This window comes from Phyllopteryx taeniolatus, chromosome 21, assembly GCF_024500385.1.
Source record: "Phyllopteryx taeniolatus isolate TA_2022b chromosome 21, UOR_Ptae_1.2, whole genome shotgun sequence".
NCBI lineage: Eukaryota > Metazoa > Chordata > Actinopteri > Syngnathiformes > Syngnathidae > Phyllopteryx > Phyllopteryx taeniolatus.
In genome coordinates this window covers 6516612-6535725 of record NC_084522.1, presented here as the reverse complement: position 1 = coordinate 6535725, position 19114 = coordinate 6516612, and the positions used below count along the sequence as shown (strand labels likewise).

Sequence of the window (19114 nt, the reverse complement as noted above, 5' to 3'; positions counted from 1 at the left end):
CTACTTAGTTTAATGTCAATAATCTCCGCTACACCGAAGTTAACTTGTTCTCGTTAGGTGACTTGCATGACTTGCCATTTCAGTTTAATAAAAATAAATAAATTAATTAATTAATTAAAAAGAAAAAGTAACATTATGTTCTGGCGTCCGTGTAGACATGCATAAAGCGTTTTACTGAAATAACATTTATGATATTTTAAAGGCATATTTGGTGGCTACTGGCTGGCTAAGAAGGGTCCTGAATCACATGGGTCAGGACGAAGCTCCACAAGCTTCAGGGATTCAACATAGCGTAAGCCTAGCATAGCGGATCAGCAGTTAAACGTGCGCTATTGTCGCATGCCACCTTGGTTTGTGTCCTCTGAGCACGCTGCTTCGTATACTTTCCTCTAGAGTTTCACCCTTCTCCAGAATGGGGAAAAGAAGCAGACAGAGGCAGAAAAACCAACCTGCTGGCAGAGACCACAGAGACAACGCAGTAAGAGTCACTCTTCTGCTTAGAACTCTTGCAAAAATGTGTGAAACTGGTCTTTGTAGTTCCGGACTCTTTATTTAACTAGCTGTTATGTTGTTTATACTGCAGCATACCAGTAACAATTGTGAAAGCAAAAACAGTTGTTAACTTGAGTCCGATAAGGGCTCATTTTATTTGCTTGTTGACTCCAGGCTAAACCTTTGTGGTTCATCAAAATGGCTCAACACGTCCGACAAACGGAAGCATAACACGGTCTGTGTTGCAGGGTTGGGGTGCTGGTTATGCTGACATTGTGAAAGAGAATAAGCTGTTTGAGCATTACTACAAGGAACAAGGCTTGGTTCCAGAGGGAGAGTTTGAACAGTTTATGGATGCAATGAGGGAACCGCTTCCAGCCACCATCCGCATCACTGGCTATAAAAGGTAAGACGGTTCCAACATACAGTGAACAATTTGCGGGGGCTCGGTACCGAGCCCTGCCTTTTGTTGCAACGAGATGTCGGCAAGGCAATGGCTAAATGAAGCCATTTCCCCTCACTTCATCATAAAAAATTGCTATAGCTGGGGTACGAATGATGAACAGCGGGGTAACATTGCACAGTGGTACATTGACTTGCTGTTTATTGACCGTTTCAAACAGTCAAACACACAAATACAAAATGAAAGCACTTGCAAGGAGCATGGCAAAGGCTCTAATGCTGAAATGACCTCGTAATTGGCCGACTGGAGCTGAGGTCAGACCTCCGGACGTCGTTCACCAAGCCATGCTCTTTAAAAACACATCAGCATACGAATATTACTCTGTGTGTGAATTTCAGGTTAATTATGCTCTATAAAACCAGTTTATTTCTTTATTTCTAATGTTCTCCATGGCAACACACACCTGCCCCTCTCTTACTGGTTGCAGCCACGCCAAGGAAATCCTCCACTGCCTGAAGGAAAAGTACTTTAAGGATATTCAGGAGTTGGAGATCGACGGTCAGAAGATTGAGGCGCCGCAGCCTCTCAGCTGGTAATCTTCGTCCTGAGATGAGTGCGAGCACATTTACGAGAAACACTCATTCCGCCTACTTTTCCCAGGTATCCCGACGAGCAAGCCTGGCACACCAACATGAGTCGTAAAATAATTCGGAAGTCTCCCCTGCTGGAGAAGTTCCACCAGTTCCTCGTCAGCGAGACAGAGTCGGTGAGTCAATGCAAACAGAAAATACACAATAAACTTTGAGCCATAAATGGTGGCTTGATGGGATGAAAGTGAGGAAGACTATACATCGGACTCTAAATTCTGTGGAATTTAATGATCTTGTTTCATGTGTTGACCTTTTTGTAGGGTAACATCAGCCGCCAGGAAGCCGTCAGTATGATCCCTCCTCTTCTCCTGAAGATTGAGCCCCATCACAAAGTAACGGAGAGCCAAATTTGTCACTCACTTGACTCATGTTGTAAAGTACAGGGGCATGTAAAAAATGTGAATATTGTGGAAAAAATAATTTTAGTGGTTTAATGAAAAAAAGTAATAGGGTTAGGGTCATATTTTCCGATTCACGACACGCAGTAAAATAGTTCAATTTAATTATGTATCATTCTGATGATTATAGTTTACAGCTAACAAAAAAACCTGAAAATTAGAAAATCACATAATGTTTAAGCTTGTAGAGAGAGTTAATTTCTTGAGATGCATCTGTATATTTGTGCCTTGGAATGCAACATGGCAGCAGACCTTTAACACAGATGTGTGTTTTGTGAAGATTTTGGACATGTGTGCAGCTCCTGGCTCCAAGACAGCGCAGCTGATTGAGATGCTTCATTCTGACATGGAAGTGCCGTTTCCAGGTAAGAAACAAAACATTTCCACTTTCCCCTCGCAAATAAACTTGTCTGAATAATTATATATACAGTGGTGCGTGGGAGCAGTTTTTTGAGCCGTCACTCGAGTGACTTAAATTATTTCCCCCCCCATTTATTTATTTTTGGTCTTGAGTGACGAGCATGAACGCCAGAAGGAGCAGCACAATGTCAATGGACATTGAAGCATCAAATCATAATGCACAAACTCGTCACATTGTATTTAATTATTACTACATGTTTTTACCATACTGTAGAGTGCTCTTTTTTCCTCCCAACAAACGCATGAAAACATTTTTTGACTCTTTTTTTGTTTTTTTGTTTTTGTTTTGTTTTTTTGGAAGCCAGAACGGATGAATTGCATTTCTATCATTTTAATGGGGGAAACAATGTGTTGATACGGGTGTTTTTAGTAGGCGCCGACTAATTAATCGGTCGGGCGATACTAGCCCTTTTCAAATCGACAAAAATCGTGTGATGTTTTTGCTGACTACCCCCCCCCCCTCAGATTAAAACATTATAACATAAAACAAAGATAATGACATAAAAACAAACAAAAACAATTTGCAAAAATAGGCCTAAAAAAAAAAGAGATTTTTTGTTAATTTCTCTCTATTGTAAAGGACAAAGTCTTGTAAAAGAGTCAAATTTCTTTGTTGTTGAAAGTGTTAAGTGACCAAAAAAGAAGTTTCTTATATATATATATATATATATATATATATATATATATTAGATGAATTGGGCGATTAATCAGGTATATGAATTTTACTCTGCCGAATATCGGCTCCATATCGGTCTGACCCTAGTTTTGGGTTACGAGCGTGGTCACGGAACAAATTCCACTGTGCTCCACGTTCCAGAGGGCTTCGTCATCGCCAACGACGTGGACAACAAACGCTGCTACCTGCTGGTTCACCAGGCCAAGCGTCTCAACAGCCCCTGCATCATGGTGGCCAACCACGACGCGTCCTGCATCCCTATGCTGCAGATCCAAGGTTCGGACGGCAAGAAGGACATCCTCTTCTACGACCGCATCTTGTGCGACGTGCCCTGCAGGTCAGAAGAAACTTGCCTTGTGCAGCTTCTTGTCCAAATATTGAAGGACATTGAGAATTTGGCTCGGCTGTGGTGCGGCGTGTCGACAGAATTTCTCCACATTTTAATGGAGTTTGCTTCATTGTTGTCTCATGTCTGTGTGTGTGTGTGTGTGTGTGACCTCTGCTCTGTGTTTACACAGCGGGGACGGCACCATGAGGAAGAACATAGACGTGTGGAAGAAGTGGACGACCAGCAACAGCCTGCATCTTCATGGGTGAGCGGAGGCAGCGATTATGTACTTAGGCAGCCTCTTGAGTAGTTGAGCACTTTTTTTTTTTTTTGCGGTAAATCAAGAAGCTTTTAATGGCAGGGCAATGGAGAGTGCTCTTGTGGTGCTAATTATAAAAGTTGGCAGTATTACAGCGTATGCGTGTGCGCTTCCACTCACCAGCCTCCAGATGCGTATTGCCGTGCGTGGTGTCGAACAGCTGGCCGTGGGCGGCACGATGGTCTACTCCACCTGTTCCCTCAACCCCATTGAGGACGAAGCTGTCATTGCGGCGCTGCTGGAGAAAAGCGAAGGTATCAAACACACGAAGACGACATTTGCTTTTTAGGAGACATATAATGCGCTTATTTTACAATTCAAAGCAATTCACAAGTGTCTTAATACTTTCATCAAAATACCCCCAAGGATCAAGCAAGTTTTTAAGCAAGTTACAATTTTCAGGTATATAAATAAAAAGCTTACAAAGTGAGACCTTACTTTATTGCTGGTCCCTTTCACATTATAAGGAGCACTGGAGCTGGTCGACTGCTCTGCTGACCTGCCGGGCTTGAAGTGGATGCCCGGGGTCACTTCCTGGAAGGTACTACAACAACAGCAGCAGTAAAAGACATCAATTTAATAACTTTGATTGGATGCCAAATGTTCGCATAAAGTGCTGAGAACAATTATCCTATCTGTCCAGCTGATGACTAAAGAGGGCAAGTGGTACGCTGACTGGTCAGAGGTTCCGAGCAGTCGCCACACGCAAATCAGACCCACCATGTTCGCGCCAGCAGATGTGGAGAGGCTGGCTGGCATGCATCTGGAGAGATGGTATGGACACACATTCACACAAATGTCAGCTGTCTTCTACAGAGCTTGTCCTCATTAGAGTCGCGGGTGAGCTGGAGCCTATTCTAGCTGGCTTTGGGGAAGAGACAGTTGTACGTGCGCCCTTGGACTGTGCCCTATGATGGGCTGGCAACCAGTCCAGGGTGTACAAAGTCAGGTCACCCACAACCCTAATGAGAATAAGCTGTATAGGAAACGGGTGGATGGCAAATTTCAAAGTCTCATATACAGCACATATCTGCACTATCATGCGATTGAGGGATGACGTCACAGTCAGGCTACAATGGAACGTTCTGGCCTGCAGATGGCGCTGTTTCCACATGGTTCAGTTTATAAAATGCTGGGGAATAGGCTTCACAAACCTACTGTTGTTGGCAAAAAACTAGGGGAGCTTTATGTGTGTATTAGATCACTGTTTGTCAACCTTTATTGAGCCAAAGCGCATATTTTACATTAGAGAAATGTCACAGCACATCACCTAAAAAAAAAAAAAAAAAAAAAAAAGTCACAAATAATTATATACACTGAAATAATTCACTCTCAATTCACTCATAAATTTACTTTTTCAGTGTGAAATCTGGTCATCTCTAGTTGAAGACTAAGCATTTATTTGTTCTGCCTGTCACTATACGTCACTGGCATAGGTGATGAATTATAATTTTCGGAGCAATAAAGTGAAGTTTGGTAGTTTCCCGCAGCACAGCTGATAGTCTAGCAGTTGCTGGGACTCACTGGACAAGATTCTGTAGGGTGTTTCTGATTTTAAGGTTGTCTTTTCTTGTCAGTATGAGGATTCTGCCACATCACCAGAACACAGGAGGTTTCTTTGTGGCTGTGCTAATGAAGAAAGCGCCGATGCCTTGGAACAGAAGATATCCCAAGGTACTTTCTCATGAACAATCACGGATGATGAGCCTGTCAGACTTGCTAGCAGAGAGAAAACTGAGGAGGACTCCCACAAGTCCCGCACACATTTCCCTCACCTGTTCAGTTGTCCTCATCGCAGCTGGTAACAAATCACATTTACTTGTCCCGCTCGCCTCCAGCTAAGGAAAGAGGCCTCGTCGGGCTCCGAAGCCCAAACACAAAGCTCTCATGTGGCCCCAGCGGAGACTCCCTCCCTTCCTGAGGGAGAGGAGATGGAGGAAGGAGACGCCGAGAGCAAAGTAGACGGGGAGGAGGCCCAGGCGGGAGCACCCAAAGGAGCTCCTCTGAGTGACAAACAAGATGGCGTGTGTGGGTGAGTCAGACTGCTGAAGAAAAATAAGAAAGAACAGGCTAACAAATCAGAATACATTTGACTTTTTTGTGCTTCAGCCCTCCACCATCAAAGAAGTTGAAGCTATTTGGATACAAGGAAGATCCCTTTGTGTTCCTCAGTGACGATGACCCCGTCTTCACCACCATACAGTGAGTCCTCCTACACGTTTATCATTTGATTCAGACAATTATCATGAGGATATTGTTGGCCCAAGTCAAAAATTGACATACTATGCATTCATGGAAAAATGAACATTATGTAAGGGTTAGCGATGTCATTTACTGTCCTCTAGATCCTTCTACGACTTGTCACCAAACTTCCCCAAGATGAACGTGCTGACCAGAACCCACGAGGGCAAGAAGAGACACTTGTACATGGTGTCCAAAGAGTTGCGCAACGTCATGCTCAACAACAGTGAGCGCATGAAGGTGCGGGACGTGCCTGTTCAGTCGCATTTCAAATCAAAAGTCATTTGTTTCTGGCTGTGCATCTCCATTTTGTTTCTCCAATCCCAAATCCCGCTGCGCCCTCCACCCTGTGGCGCCGCCATGTGTAGTGCTGCTACTCTTGAGTGTTTTTGACTCCTTTTCCCTTCTCGTCACTCTTAATATTTCCCCTCAGCATTATCATTTCAAAGTTGAGACTGCCTAAATTGGAAGTCTTGTACCCTTGTCTGTCATGTTGGCTGGCATTTATCTTAATATTAGATGACGATATGATGTTTTAATATACAGGGTACCCCACATTTTTTACATTTTGTTGTCTATTAACAGCCAATTCTCACTCGAATTTTAAGTTTTAAGATGTGTAAAAACTAACTTTAAACTGAAGTTTAAATGACACATGCATTTTTCCCAAGTGTCTTAACATGCTTTTGTCAAAATGCACCAAGGATAAAAATAAATAAAAAAAATTACAGTATCGTGAACTAATGCATATTTGTGGTTTGCCATTCCGCGTAGTTGCAGATTTCATATAAAGGCATTGCTCTGGCACCATCTTGTGGCCATTTTGGAGACAAGGAACTATGTTGAAGTGAGTTCTGGTGCTTAATTTAGACAAAAATAATGCTTTGCCACCATCTTTGACTAAATGTATTTTTTGTTTAATGTAGTTAGATGTCACAATTTCAAATGATTTTATTTTTATTTTTGAAATTTCCCCAACCTGTATTTGCCAGCTTGGTTTCTGGCATTTGCAAACCACAAACTGAGGCCTCCCACTCCTTCTGGGACACAAGAGAATCGGTTCCACTTTATATGCACAGCCTTGAGCGAGCGAGAGAGAAAAGAAGAACATGACACTAATTTTATCGTCCAAACCTGCCTAATATAGTCCTCATTTACTGTGGAATCCCTGATTATGATTCAGGAGAGGTACTACTGATGTTAAAACTAGTAGCTGACTACAAACACTGACTACTGTACTCTTTTTTCCCCTGCCTCCCTTCTAGGTCATAAATACAGGTGTGAAAGTGTGGTCTCGCAACAGTGACGGAGAAGAGTTTGGTTGTGCCTTTAGACTGGCTCAAGAGGTGATTAAAACAGTCATTAAATAGAAACAGTTTCCACTAGCTCCAAAGTGTTTCTTTTCATTGTGTCTTAGAAGATTCTCTGACTGTAATGAGCAATCGTATGCAAAAAAAACCAAAAAAACAACAAAAATAGGATTAAGAACTTAATTGCGTGAGCGTATAGTTGGGTAAGCATGTCCCCTCTCCACCTCGTCAGGGTATCTACACCCTGCAGCCGTATATTCGCTCCAGAATCATCACAGTGAGCGTGGAGGACATCAAGGTGCTGCTGACACAGGAAAACCCATTCCTCAGCAAACTGGAGGACGACGCCCACGCTCAAGCCAAAAAAATACGTACGTTATAAAGTAGAAATCATCATGCTTCATAAATGGATTTTGGGTTCACTTTGATCTAAATGTGACCTTTTTCCTTTTTAGTTATGGGAAGCATTGTGTTGAAGTACATTCCCAACCCCAAGTAAGTGTCTTTCACTTGGTAAAATTAATATATGACACTTTATCGCAGGGGTATATGTTCCACATCCACCCACAATATGTGAAAATCTGCAATATAGAGAGATTGTATAAAAGCATGTTTTAATACTTTTACCCCTCCCAAATGCTTTAAACACAGGGGTGCAAAGGATGAACCGCGATATAGCGGGGGTTCTCGGTATTGTTGCTTTAGAGCACTAGTGTCAGTTTCTGTGTGTTTTACCTTCCGTTTGCCAGTAAGCCAGCGGAGCCTCAGTGTTCCATCCAACTGTGCGGCTGGAGAGGAAAGACGTCCATCCGAGCCTTCGTCCCCCGCAACGAGAGGTACCACTACCTCCGCATGCTGGGCGTGGAAGTCTTCCGGGACAAGCAGGGCGCGGGCCGGAAGCCAACAGACGAGGAGGCCAAAGGGAAGCAAGAGGAGGGGGCGGAGGAGGAGGAGAGGGAGCTGGACTTGGAGAACGGGAGTGAAAACACATCATCAGAAGCGAAGATGGATGATGACAATAAAGGGACTAGTGGCTGAGAGTAGAAGAAGAGGACTTGGTTAAAGTGCATTGAAGCTGTAAGTGCAGGCCTCTGAAGACCACATTGTGTGTGTGAGAGGAAGAGGAGGAGCTTATTCTTCACCACACAGAAGGAAACCCTCTCAGAGAAAGACAGCTTGGATAGAATTATTTTTTTTGGGGGGGGGGATTCCCTCCAAGGAAGATGACTTTTTTTTTAAAAAATAGTTAATTTAATGGTCTGTCTTTCTCTTTATGCTTTAATAATGGTATTACACCTGCCTTTCTTTCTGTTTTGCATTTTTAAAGAGTTTTATATTAAGTCTTATCTCATTTTGTACACCTGTATGAGCAGAATTGAAGCTGAATAAAGGTGTGAAAGATTATTGGTCACATGTCAAATTATTACAAGATAATGGTCTTTTTTTTTTTTTACATACTGTTTTTGAGAATGTGTTTTCAAATTTAAGAATTTCTTTTATTTAAGAATTTCATATATAACGGGTAATTTTTTTTTACATACTGTGTTTTTACTGAGAATGTCCTTGTTTTAAAAATGTAAATATTTGTATTTATTGTACTTAACGTTAGATAAAATAGTGTACTGTATATGACAACGGGTCCTTATTTCATGGTAAACTTTTTTTTCCCCTTACTGCATTTTTAATATGAATAAGTCCTTGTCAGAGATGTTTTTTTTTTTTTTGTCACGTGTACAAATGGTAGCTAAAATAGTGTGAATGCCATTTTTTTTAATTCATACGTTATATTAATATGTACTTGTGTTAGAAAAGTGAAATGATTTAATTAATTTTTTATTTTACATTTTTTCAGGTTACTTACAGTATGTTAGACAAAAAAAAGCAAATATAAATAACACCAGTTCCTTGTGACAGATATTGCAATAAACTACAATAAAACTTTTAGATAACCTAACATTTAAAAACATTTCATGAATACAAATGATTGAACTTTACCCATACTCTTATTACAGTAATTTAGCTGACCCCTGTGACTGACTAGAAACCAGTCCAATGTGTACACCTGTCAGATGGTACAGGCTACAGCTCACTTGGACCATAAACAAAATATACAGTACAAGATAGATCGACGGTGGTAAAAAAATTAAAAGTATTTTAACAGAATGTGACCAATTCGAGGGTCATACATTCATGTAGAATGTTCAAAAGTCATGTATATCGAAGACAGCGGTACAATATGGCAACTAATGGATGGATGGACATGTTTATTGCCCAGTGGAGCTACCATGACAACAGCTGTTATGACAACAAGGACTCTCACCTCTCTGCTGCAGAAGGCAGGAAACTGGACACGAGCACCTCACAGCATCCTGCACATGATGAGGGGTGGAGGGGAAAAAAACCTGGAGATGGAACTCTAAAACATGACAAAGTGAAGACAAAGTCAGCAAGGATGAATGAGGACATTAAAAACATTTTTTCACCCCAAGTAGAGAAGAGCTTACTGAAAAATGATTAAAGTCTCAGGAGAATGAAGAGAGATGATTTGATGGAGGAACCTGTGTGGGATGAGAAAATGGAATTGGACAGGTAGAAAAAGGTTTGTACAAGCACTGATACAATTGAATGTGTGCGTGACTGAAGCTGCTTCTGAATACATACAGTAAACTACAGTATATCTTCATTCTGCCTTATTACATCACTGTTTGTCTACCCAAATCAGCTTTTACAGGGACACATAATGGGCAAAAGTATAGAGACACATCACTTAATCCATGACCTAATCAATTGGGTGTCGCACTACACCCCTTAAGTTCCCTCCTGAATCTTCAATTTCATGCTTCCAACTTTGTGGGAACAGTTTGGTGAAGGCCTCTCTCTGTTCCCCAATGCACAAAGCAATTAAGGCCACTAGAAGACGCTCATCAAACACTTTTGGAAAATTGGAAAAGAGCTCCAGTAATAGTTGTCGTTGCCACAGAGCACAGAGAATATTTTCCTGTGAGTACTGTTGTATGCACTGTTTGCATGTGTTGCTGCTCCATGTGTGTTAAAGTAGCAGTTGTTTAAAGGGCTTATAATGACCGTAACATCGATGGCAGGGGTCACCAACATAGTGCCCGTGGGCAACAGGTAGCCCCCATGGTCCGCATGAGTAGCCCCCGCGCCAGTTCTAGAAAAACAGCTTACCGGTGATGGGACATTAGTATTTCCTAGGAATGTTGTAGAAGTGATCATTTGAAAATGTAAATCATTAACATGATGAGTGTCTTTACATAGATTAATATACATCCATTTTTTTTGGTACCACTTATTGTCACTAGGGTCACGGCATTAATTATCATTACTAATAATAATCTATAATTAAAGCAAATTTTAGCAGATCCGTGTTATTTCATAAGTGTTTAACAAACTTGTAGGCCTACACATTAATCAGTCAGAAGTAGCACCCAGTTTCAAAAACGTTGGTGACCCCTTATGCCAATTTCCATTAGCCTGTTTATAGCCTTCCGCATTATATGTTAGTATTAAGCTAGTGGACTTTCTTTAGACCGACTTATATGGTTTGGTAGCACATTTCATTCATACAACACGGGCCATGTTAACCAATAGAATTGCAGTATTTGCACAATTGAGGCCTTCGATAGGGAAACGGTCGCAGCTCTCAGTCTTTTATACCCACTTGCTTCGAGAAGAGTTCACCCTGAGTGGAATAAAAGCGATGACATCATCAGAACCCGTTATGGAGTGCACTTGAAGCAGCAGCATGATACATGTTGTCCCTTTTTCAGCCATTTTATTCTTCGTCCTTCCCCTGGAGTGGTCGCCACTGATGTGAGACGCTTGCATGCGCTGTTCGCACTCGCTGCCTTTCTAAGCCTCGTCCACATGCATATATGTTTGGGCTTATATAATCGGCGGTTATGCAACGCTACACTGACGGAGCAAGGCAAATTCACACAAACACACATACACAGTGGCTGGAGAATCTTGTGTTTGGATTAAAGCAATCGCCGCACACACACTGCAAGGCCTGTACAATCTGTTGCTTAAATCTCTGGCTACGGCTGCTGGCTTTATCTGATAATTGCGCAAAGCCTGTTCTCATCCTTTGCAAAATAAAACAATGCCAAAGACGAAGTCCGTCAATACAAACGCACGCATCCCACTCCCACCCCCCAACCCCCCAACCCCCCCGCCCCGGCCTTTATCTCTGCGTTATATTCAGTGACGCTGCAGCTTTTACACCATCTAATCCTCATCCTCTTTCTGCGACTTAAGCTAAACGTGCGTTTGTGCAGACCGCCTCATAGCGTTGTCTTCTCGGACGACGACCGGGCTTTAGCGCCACATTCATCTCGAGCGTGTTACACAAAAGAGGAGATGAACGAACACCCACCCGGATCCGTTAGGCCTCGAGAGGCGCACTTCAGTGCTCTTCGCGCTTATTGAGCCGGCTGAACACAAAACTAAACACAATTATGGAACAATATCAGCAACCTACTGGCGTCTCCATGCTTTAATGTCAATGCTACTACACTATACGGTGTGTGTTTTTTTTTCTCTTACATTACTTACTGTAATGCCCTTGCATGTGGGAGAGGAGAGGGCTCCCATGTTGCTTAAAAAAAAAAAAAAACAGGCAACGGGCCACAAATGGCCCCCAGGCTGCAGTTTGAACACCCCTGGTTTGCTCTGGCAGATTTAAATAAGAATAAAAAGCAGCAAATGTTGCAGTATAAAGTGATGACAGATTTCAGGGTCATTGCTTCCAATGTGTACCAACTTGTTGCCCTGTCAGCTTGACTGATGGCTTACTTGCTCCAAAGATGTTATTTTGTTCAGCGGTACTCACAGAAAGAGGAAAAGAGCGAGGGAACAACGGGACAGCACTTGAGAATGACAGTTTGGGGTTACTGTGACCCCCTAACAGGAGTGCCACGTCATTAAGGACTCATCGTGATCTTTTTTGAGCAAATCACAAGAGTAAAATCTAGCTGTCCATTTCCTATAGCGTTTGTCCTCATTAGGGTCGCAGATGAGCTGGAGCCAGGATTTGAACCCAAATCCTCCAGACTGTATGTGAGGCAGACATGTTAACCACAACCTCACCGTGCTACCTTGGTATGTTATTTTGACTCATACTCGACTAGTCAGTAGACGGGTCTTGGTCACAACCCAATGTGAGAAAACGAAGGAAATGACAAACTGGCCGCATCAATAATCGGGTCAGAATCTCGATTTCACGGCTCATGCGAATGCCGTGACATGATAATGCATCACGTTGTTGACATGACAGCTGCCTTGGCTGCCATCTGCCACCGACTGTTCTGTTATCTATCATCGTTGCATCCCAGAATGGCACATGTGCTATTTTCCCATGAAGAGTTCAGAGCTTGTCTAATGTAAGCGTGGGCTGATGTGATGGCCGTTTGTAGCATAACCAAGCTGTGCAGTTTGATTTGATGACAGAATAAAGGGTTACGTGCTTGATTCCTCTAGCTTGCATGGAGATGCCACTCACAATCATTTAATATCACAAAATTACAACAAAAACATATTTTTGTCCAGGCCAGTTCCATTATTTTTTTTATTTTTATATTTCTGGTTGAACTACAAAAGCAATGGCTGATTTGCACAAGTTAATTTAAAGCACATTTTCAATTACTCAGTCACGTTGAAGTTACTTTAGTGACCATTGTGGGATTTTCTTTCTTTAAGGAAAGGATACTAATATTTTTTGTCCGTATGTGTTCATTTTGAAGCGTATCCTCGAAAAGGCAGGCATGGCAGGCTGAAGAACAGAAAATTCTAGACCTGTCAACATTCCACTAAATCGCACCGAGCTGAAATGTTTTGAAACTTGAAATTTCTGGGGCAAGTCAGCGCGCCCGAAGCAACATTCACTCCCTTTTTTGCTGCGCCTTGTGGCTCTTAGTGTTGGAGACAAGACCTAAAATGCAACAAATGGGTGGAAATGACATGCTGCAAATGGACTTGAAAGCCAGTGCTAGTCACGTCCAGATTCTATTATATTTAAATCACAGACAGTGATTTAAATCAGGGGTGGTCAAACCTTTGTGCTCAAGGGCCACATTTGAGTTTTCGTAGATGAGGTAAACATTTACATGTAAAATATGTAACATTGTTTATTTAAGGATGTCATCTGTGGTTTAGTGGAACAATCCCCTGACTTCGGTACAGGCCGTGCTAGTTTAGTCCCCACTCAGTGACGGTGTGAATGTGAGTGTGAATGGTTGTCGGGTTCTGCATACACAGCAGTCATTTGAAACAGTATTCCATGTCTTCATCACATCTCGGCTGGATGACTGTAATGCCCTTTACTTTGGAGTCAGCCAGTCCTCCCTCAAACATCTCCAGTTGGTTCAAAATGCTGCTGTTTGCCTCTTAATGGGAACACGTAAGAGGGAGCATAAAACTCCTATTCTGGCCTCCATCCACTGGCTGCCTGTGTACTTTGGAGTTCATTTTAAGATTCTGATTTTTGTTTTCAAAATGTCTAAATTTCCTTGCCCCGCATTAGCTCTCTTTGCTGTCACATCCCTACACTCCACTTCCTGGTCGGCGGAAACTCCTTTCCAAACAAATTTGGACATAAATTTGGTATTGGTCAGTCCCCTCGTGGGTCTGTTATCTTTATACTTTAGTAACCAATTTAAAGTGTTCAAATTAGCTTGAGACCAAATGTATTAATTCTCTTGAACGCTTGAACTTGAGATAAATGAATGAAAATGAATAAGTACATTTCAATTAATCAATTTTAGGGATATAAATGGCAAAATTAATGTAAGAAAATACAAAAGCAAAACAGACAGCAAACAACCTTCTGTGGGACAGCTGGCATAAAGGAGGCTTATGGGGGGAAAAGTTCACTCAAAAGTGATGGCTGTTGGGTTGCAGAGGCGGAACCTTTTGAGTATCCTGCAGAGGTGAGGGACAAGAGATGGATTAGCTTGATGAGCAGTGAGCGTTGGCAAGGAGGTAAGATGGTGGGTGTGGGCGGGGGTCTAGTGGCGGACACAAGGCTGTATTTAGTGCATGCCTGCAGGTGTTGCCTAGTAACAGACGCAGAGCGAGCAAAGAGAAGATGAAGAACATCCTTCGCTTTTGCTTGTTTTCCCTCTCTCTTATTTTTCCCTACCCCACCCCCAAAAATGCCAACTCACGCAAACCCCCCAACAAAGGGACTCTGCATGCCTCAACCTCCTACTCACACTTGGTACAAGCGGCGCTCCTCATTAGCAGTCAGCATGGACACTCTGCTCCGTGCAGTCAGGAAGGAGACGAGGAAAGGAGGGCAAAGACAGGAGGAGCCAGCGGTGGAGTCAAAGTCGACATCCGGCGATGTTGTTGCCATAGCATTTGTTACTCTGTAACACGTTCTCCCTATTGAATCTTTAAACGACGCTCTACATACTCGTGTGTGGGATGGCTCAATAAATCAGCTTAACATGATGTTGTAGCTCACATGCAATCACGACGATTGCCCGCAATTGATCAAGGTGAGATGGAGGGGACTCTGTGGGCTTGGAGTTATTGGTCTTCAACGCAGCCACTTGCAACCAGTGACCAAATGGACCAGAAAGAGGATGAATCATGATTGAATGCATACTGTTTGGGTTAAACTTGACATTTAACAGCAATGGAAAAAAATACCCTCAATCTCATTCTTTCACCCTGAAATTTGTTGACTTTTTCCCTTAAAGGGATCCAAAATATGCATGGTCACGCATGCATGCGGGTCTTGGCGGGCGTGGGGGCACGGCGACATAAAGGTCGTGCTTTGCATTTTAACGGCTCAACCTCTGCTTACAGACGTCTTCGGTGGGTTTCTCCTTCTCTGTTCCATTCCATACATAAATACGACATCATTTTGTAGTCCAATTACGTAGCTGAGCTGCGCATATTGAACATTTGTGAAGCTTTGTGAAATCCAGCCCATTCATTTATTCATTTTCTCCACCACTTCTTCCTTATTAGAGTTGCACTACTCTATACAACCCCTACCTGCAACTAGGGGTTGTATAGACTAGTCAACTACTACTCCACAATTACCATTTTGAGTTTGATGTTGACTAATCACTAATTACGTGTTTTTGAATTAAGCGGCGGAGCCACTTGTAACAACATGAGTATGCTTAGACTCAAATTGTCTTCTATTTCTGAATGTACGACTTTGGTTAACACATTCACTGCCATTGACGGCTTTAGAAGTCAAATATCCATGTTAACTGGGAAGGGCGGCAGTGATTAAGTGAATGCGAACCCGAGAAGGGGAAAAAAGCCAAGCTCCATCAGGATTTTCAACCATTTTTTCAGCCCCCACTATCAAGGTGGAAGGAGTGTTAGGATTTATTTCACTGCACACAAAGAGGTGTGTGGTTATTTGCAAACACCTCAAATTCTCACATTGCAACCCCCTGCTGTGGTGAGCCCAGAACGAGAACAGGTTTCCCCGTTTGGCCAAGTTGTGCAAATGCTACCTGGCTCATGTCAAATCTTTTGGAGCACCCTTTATTTCCACAGCCTCTCTACACACAGATCATTTCCAACTCATGTACCCCGTACAACAACTCATTGATCCTCAGATAAACAATACATTGATGTCAGCGCTTACATTGACAGATGCTCCATTCGTGAAGAGCTAGGCTGCCACAGGGGAACGCACCGGAGGTGGCTAAAAATAAATTTTCCCACATGCACTGCGCCATATAAAATATTTATAGTGAGCTTTAGTCTGCTAAGAGTGGCATCGATGCTGAAGCTCCAAGCAGGGGAGGGCGGAACGACTGCCAAAGCTGACTGTTGCCCCCATCCCGCCAGAGCTTACATAAGAGCTAACTGCCGCTTGACACACACTTGTGCGCTCGATCTGCTGTGAACACACAGTCACATGAATGGCACGAGGGCTCAGTGCTGTCCACTCATCTCATTTAGATAAATGCACCCTCCAAAAAACACCAGTGTGGGCAATTTAATAGGAGACTACTATCACAGCATTTACAGTACTGATTCAGTGGTGGAAATAATTAATAGTATGACCCACTGCTGAATTTGAAAGTTTGCTCACGTACAAAGAAATGAACTATTTCATATGGTCTATTGATGTATTCATTATAGTAATAGGCAGAATATCAGTCGAAAATTCATCAAAAACAGTGTAAAAATTGTAAAATGTGCATTTTATTAAGTGAAATAAGTCCAGTATTTGATCCCCTACAAGTCAACATTTTGACTCCCACAGGTTGGCTGGTGCCCATTGACCAGACGTGCCCCCAAAAAGATTTAATAGTGCCTGTAAATGCCACAAGATGGCGGCAAGCACTACTTTTGTCCGAATTAAACCCCCTCAACTCACTTTAACATAGTTTCCTGGTACTCAGGTGTCACAAGATGGCACAAAAGCACTACTTTTGTCTACGTGAAGCTCCTCAAGTCACTCCTACATTGTCCCTTGGCAAATAACAGATAGGATCCAAAAAATCTCAACTAGTCCTGTGTATAAAGCACACCTGTTCTCTGAATCAATTTCTTGCCTTCCCAACTCGATAGAATTGACCATGGGCGAGACTAAAAAGCTGTCAAAAGATGTCAGGGACAAGATTGTAGACCTGCACAAGGCTGGAATGGCTTACATAACCATCAGCAAAAGGAAGGTGACAGTTATTCCAATGTGGAAGACACGCAAAATGACCATCGAATGCCCTCGGTCTGGAGCTAGCACACATTTGTGGAACCAAATCAACGTATAATTGCTTCACTTTTTGCAAATGCATTCATTAGACCACACGTACACGCACACGATGTCTGTCTCGCGCCATACATGGTAATGTAAGGCAGGGAAAACACATTCATTATTGAACATTTCCAAGTAAACGGAGCCACAGCTGCATTATGCATGCTACCCTATAGAATCAAATCACATCTGCCTCACAGTGGAGCTGCTTCCAAGCCTACTCTGTGTTTGATATATGGCGCAGCTAATGCTTTAGGGTGAGGTGGGTTGTTATTGTATATCATACTTGAGCTGATCATAAAAGAAGATCTATGTAACGCAGGCTGTCAAAAATGTAACGTGTGCGCCTGTGACCGTCTCCTTAGCATGCTTCCAAATCTCCTCCCGTGTGTTTGACAGAGCAAATAGGACACGCACAAATCACATCTTATCTAATGACATCAATATGATTCCGATGGAGATGAGCCAATCCTATAATCTTTAAGCTTTGGGATTTATGTCAATGTCACTTCCTGCCCGTTTTAAATGCTGCCAGCTGACCGAAATGTTAACTGATGAATCCCACGAGCTGAGGCATAAAATAATAACCGATTATAGTGAGGTCAGAAGACTTTTTTTCCCCCCCACAACCCTCACATCACAACACACATCCGCGCACATTTAAATTGGCCTCTGCAATGAGCCCAACATGGAAACGTTACCCACATCAGGGGAGACCAACACCATATTTTCAGTGTCATCTTCTCCTTGCAGTAAAACCTTCACTGGTTTCATAGAATTGACCAACTAAATAAAAATAGATTGGTGCCTTGACATATGAGTTGAATTTGTTCCATGAGCACACCTGTAACTCAACACAAATCTCAAATCATCTTTCCCCATTGAAATGAACGGAAATAACATTAATTTGCTCCAGCCAAGAAAACTAGCACTGTATAATATTGACACAAATGTACAGTAGTGACACAATCAAACACAATGTACAGAATTAAACAGTTTTTGCCCCTTTTGTTTTGCTGCAGTTGAATGGACACTGTTATCCTTCTACTGTGCGTACCTTGGCCACCTGGGGGCAGTATAATACGGGCATACGGCTATACATGGAGACGGTCACAACTCCTCAATGAGCCACAGTAATATGAGACGTTTTTCACAGAGGATAAAGAATATATGTCTGAGAGAATTATATCATTTTCTACATGTGTTACTTTACCGATTGTGTTCAAATATCCATGGCTTGAAGTAATATAATGCGATGCTATTCGGTAGCCGGTGCATGGCATTTTGCATTAAGCTAAAGGGACTACAGTATATTAATGCAAAACTATATGGTTGTTTAAATACAATACACAACATATAACTCTCTTAGTTTTCTGTTTAGTTTGACGTAAACTTCAAATGGGAGTGGCAACGAACAACGGGACCGTTCTTTTTTGAAGAATTGTTCACTATCTGGCAAACTGCAGCTTGAGTTGCGTTCATATGAACATGAGCATAAAATCGGTATGACAGCTTATTGACTATACGGAAATAATTTCAACTGGTTTCTGAAATGGTGTGTATTGCTTTTACAAGAAAGATCCTCTGTGGTTGTATTTTTAGTCTGAAATCAAATCAAACACGTCTCATTTTGCCTGACCTTAACCTAACCCTTTATGGCCGGAATATTATCTCTGAATGTAATACAGAATGTTTGGCTATTCATCAAGACTCCTGTGCATGAGCGTACTGTATTGACTAATGAGAATATTATTCAGCTTTTCCACGCTCCGGTATCCACGCTGAGTTTTCAGCATGCCCTCATCAATATTTTGCTCGCTGAGTCGGATCCATAGTATGAATTCCTTATGCTGCTCAGGTTCTCCTGCACTAATGAGCAGTGGGAAGCATCAGCTACACAAAAACAAAAGCGCTCAGGGTGGGGATTAGTTGGGATTCATTTGTAACGATGGTGGTGTGTTAAGGTGTGTGCGTGTGTGTCGATTGCTTCTCGGTAATTTGTGCACCCCAGCAGAATTGCAGTGTAACTTGCTGAGCGCATGATGACGGGGACAAAATGTGTTTTATGGGCACTTTTGGAAACCTTTGCAAGAGAAAAACGATGGTGTATGCGCCTAATA

General features: G+C 42.3%; 1 protein-coding gene and 2 long non-coding RNA genes across 4 annotated transcripts; 1 reads left to right on the top strand and 2 right to left on the bottom strand.

Moving 5' to 3' along the window:
* Window positions 1-202: 202 nt before the first annotated feature.
* Window positions 203-8641, top strand: nsun2 (NOP2/Sun RNA methyltransferase 2). Of its 2 annotated transcripts, XM_061760528.1 has the most exons (20): window positions 203-292; window positions 394-478; window positions 741-898; window positions 1383-1487; window positions 1556-1661; window positions 1806-1877; window positions 2224-2308; window positions 3181-3376; window positions 3558-3632; window positions 3810-3940; window positions 4154-4227; window positions 4330-4460; window positions 5264-5360; window positions 5525-5718; window positions 5796-5888; window positions 6032-6167; window positions 7193-7273; window positions 7470-7608; window positions 7693-7732; window positions 7987-8641. In XM_061760528.1, exons 2-20 carry the CDS (start codon window positions 413-415, stop codon window positions 8273-8275), a joined length of 2268 nt encoding a protein of 755 aa, XP_061616512.1. In that variant the 5' UTR covers window positions 203-292; window positions 394-412; the 3' UTR covers window positions 8276-8641. The 2 variants fall into 2 exon arrangements, with proteins under 2 accessions (XP_061616512.1, XP_061616511.1); XM_061760527.1 differs by having other exon boundaries at window positions 235-478.
* LOC133471213 (uncharacterized) lies at window positions 909-3918 on the bottom strand. The gene is made up of 3 exons (XR_009786154.1): window positions 3807-3918; window positions 1359-1499; window positions 909-1244 (listed from the first exon to the last, which is right to left on the bottom strand). It is a non-coding gene; the product is annotated as an uncharacterized LOC133471213 (long non-coding RNA).
* A 126-nt stretch (window positions 8642-8767) lies between the features above and the next one.
* LOC133471214 (uncharacterized) lies at window positions 8768-11190 on the bottom strand. Its single transcript, XR_009786155.1, has 3 exons — window positions 10920-11190; window positions 9742-9795; window positions 8768-9653 (listed from the first exon to the last, which is right to left on the bottom strand). It is a non-coding gene; the product is annotated as an uncharacterized LOC133471214 (long non-coding RNA).
* Window positions 11191-19114: the final 7924 nt, after the last annotated feature.

Coding starts and splice junctions, on each gene's coding strand:
- nsun2 (XM_061760528.1), top strand. CDS start 413: ATGGGGAAAAGAAGCAGACAGAGGCAGAAAAACCAACCTGCTGGCAGA. Junction 1,488..1,555: donor GCGCCGCAGCCTCTCAGCTG/GTAATCTTCGTC, acceptor TACTTTTCCCAG/GTATCCCGACGAGCAAGCCT. Junction 6,168..7,192: donor ACAACAGTGAGCGCATGAAG/GTGCGGGACGTG, acceptor CCTCCCTTCTAG/GTCATAAATACAGGTGTGAA.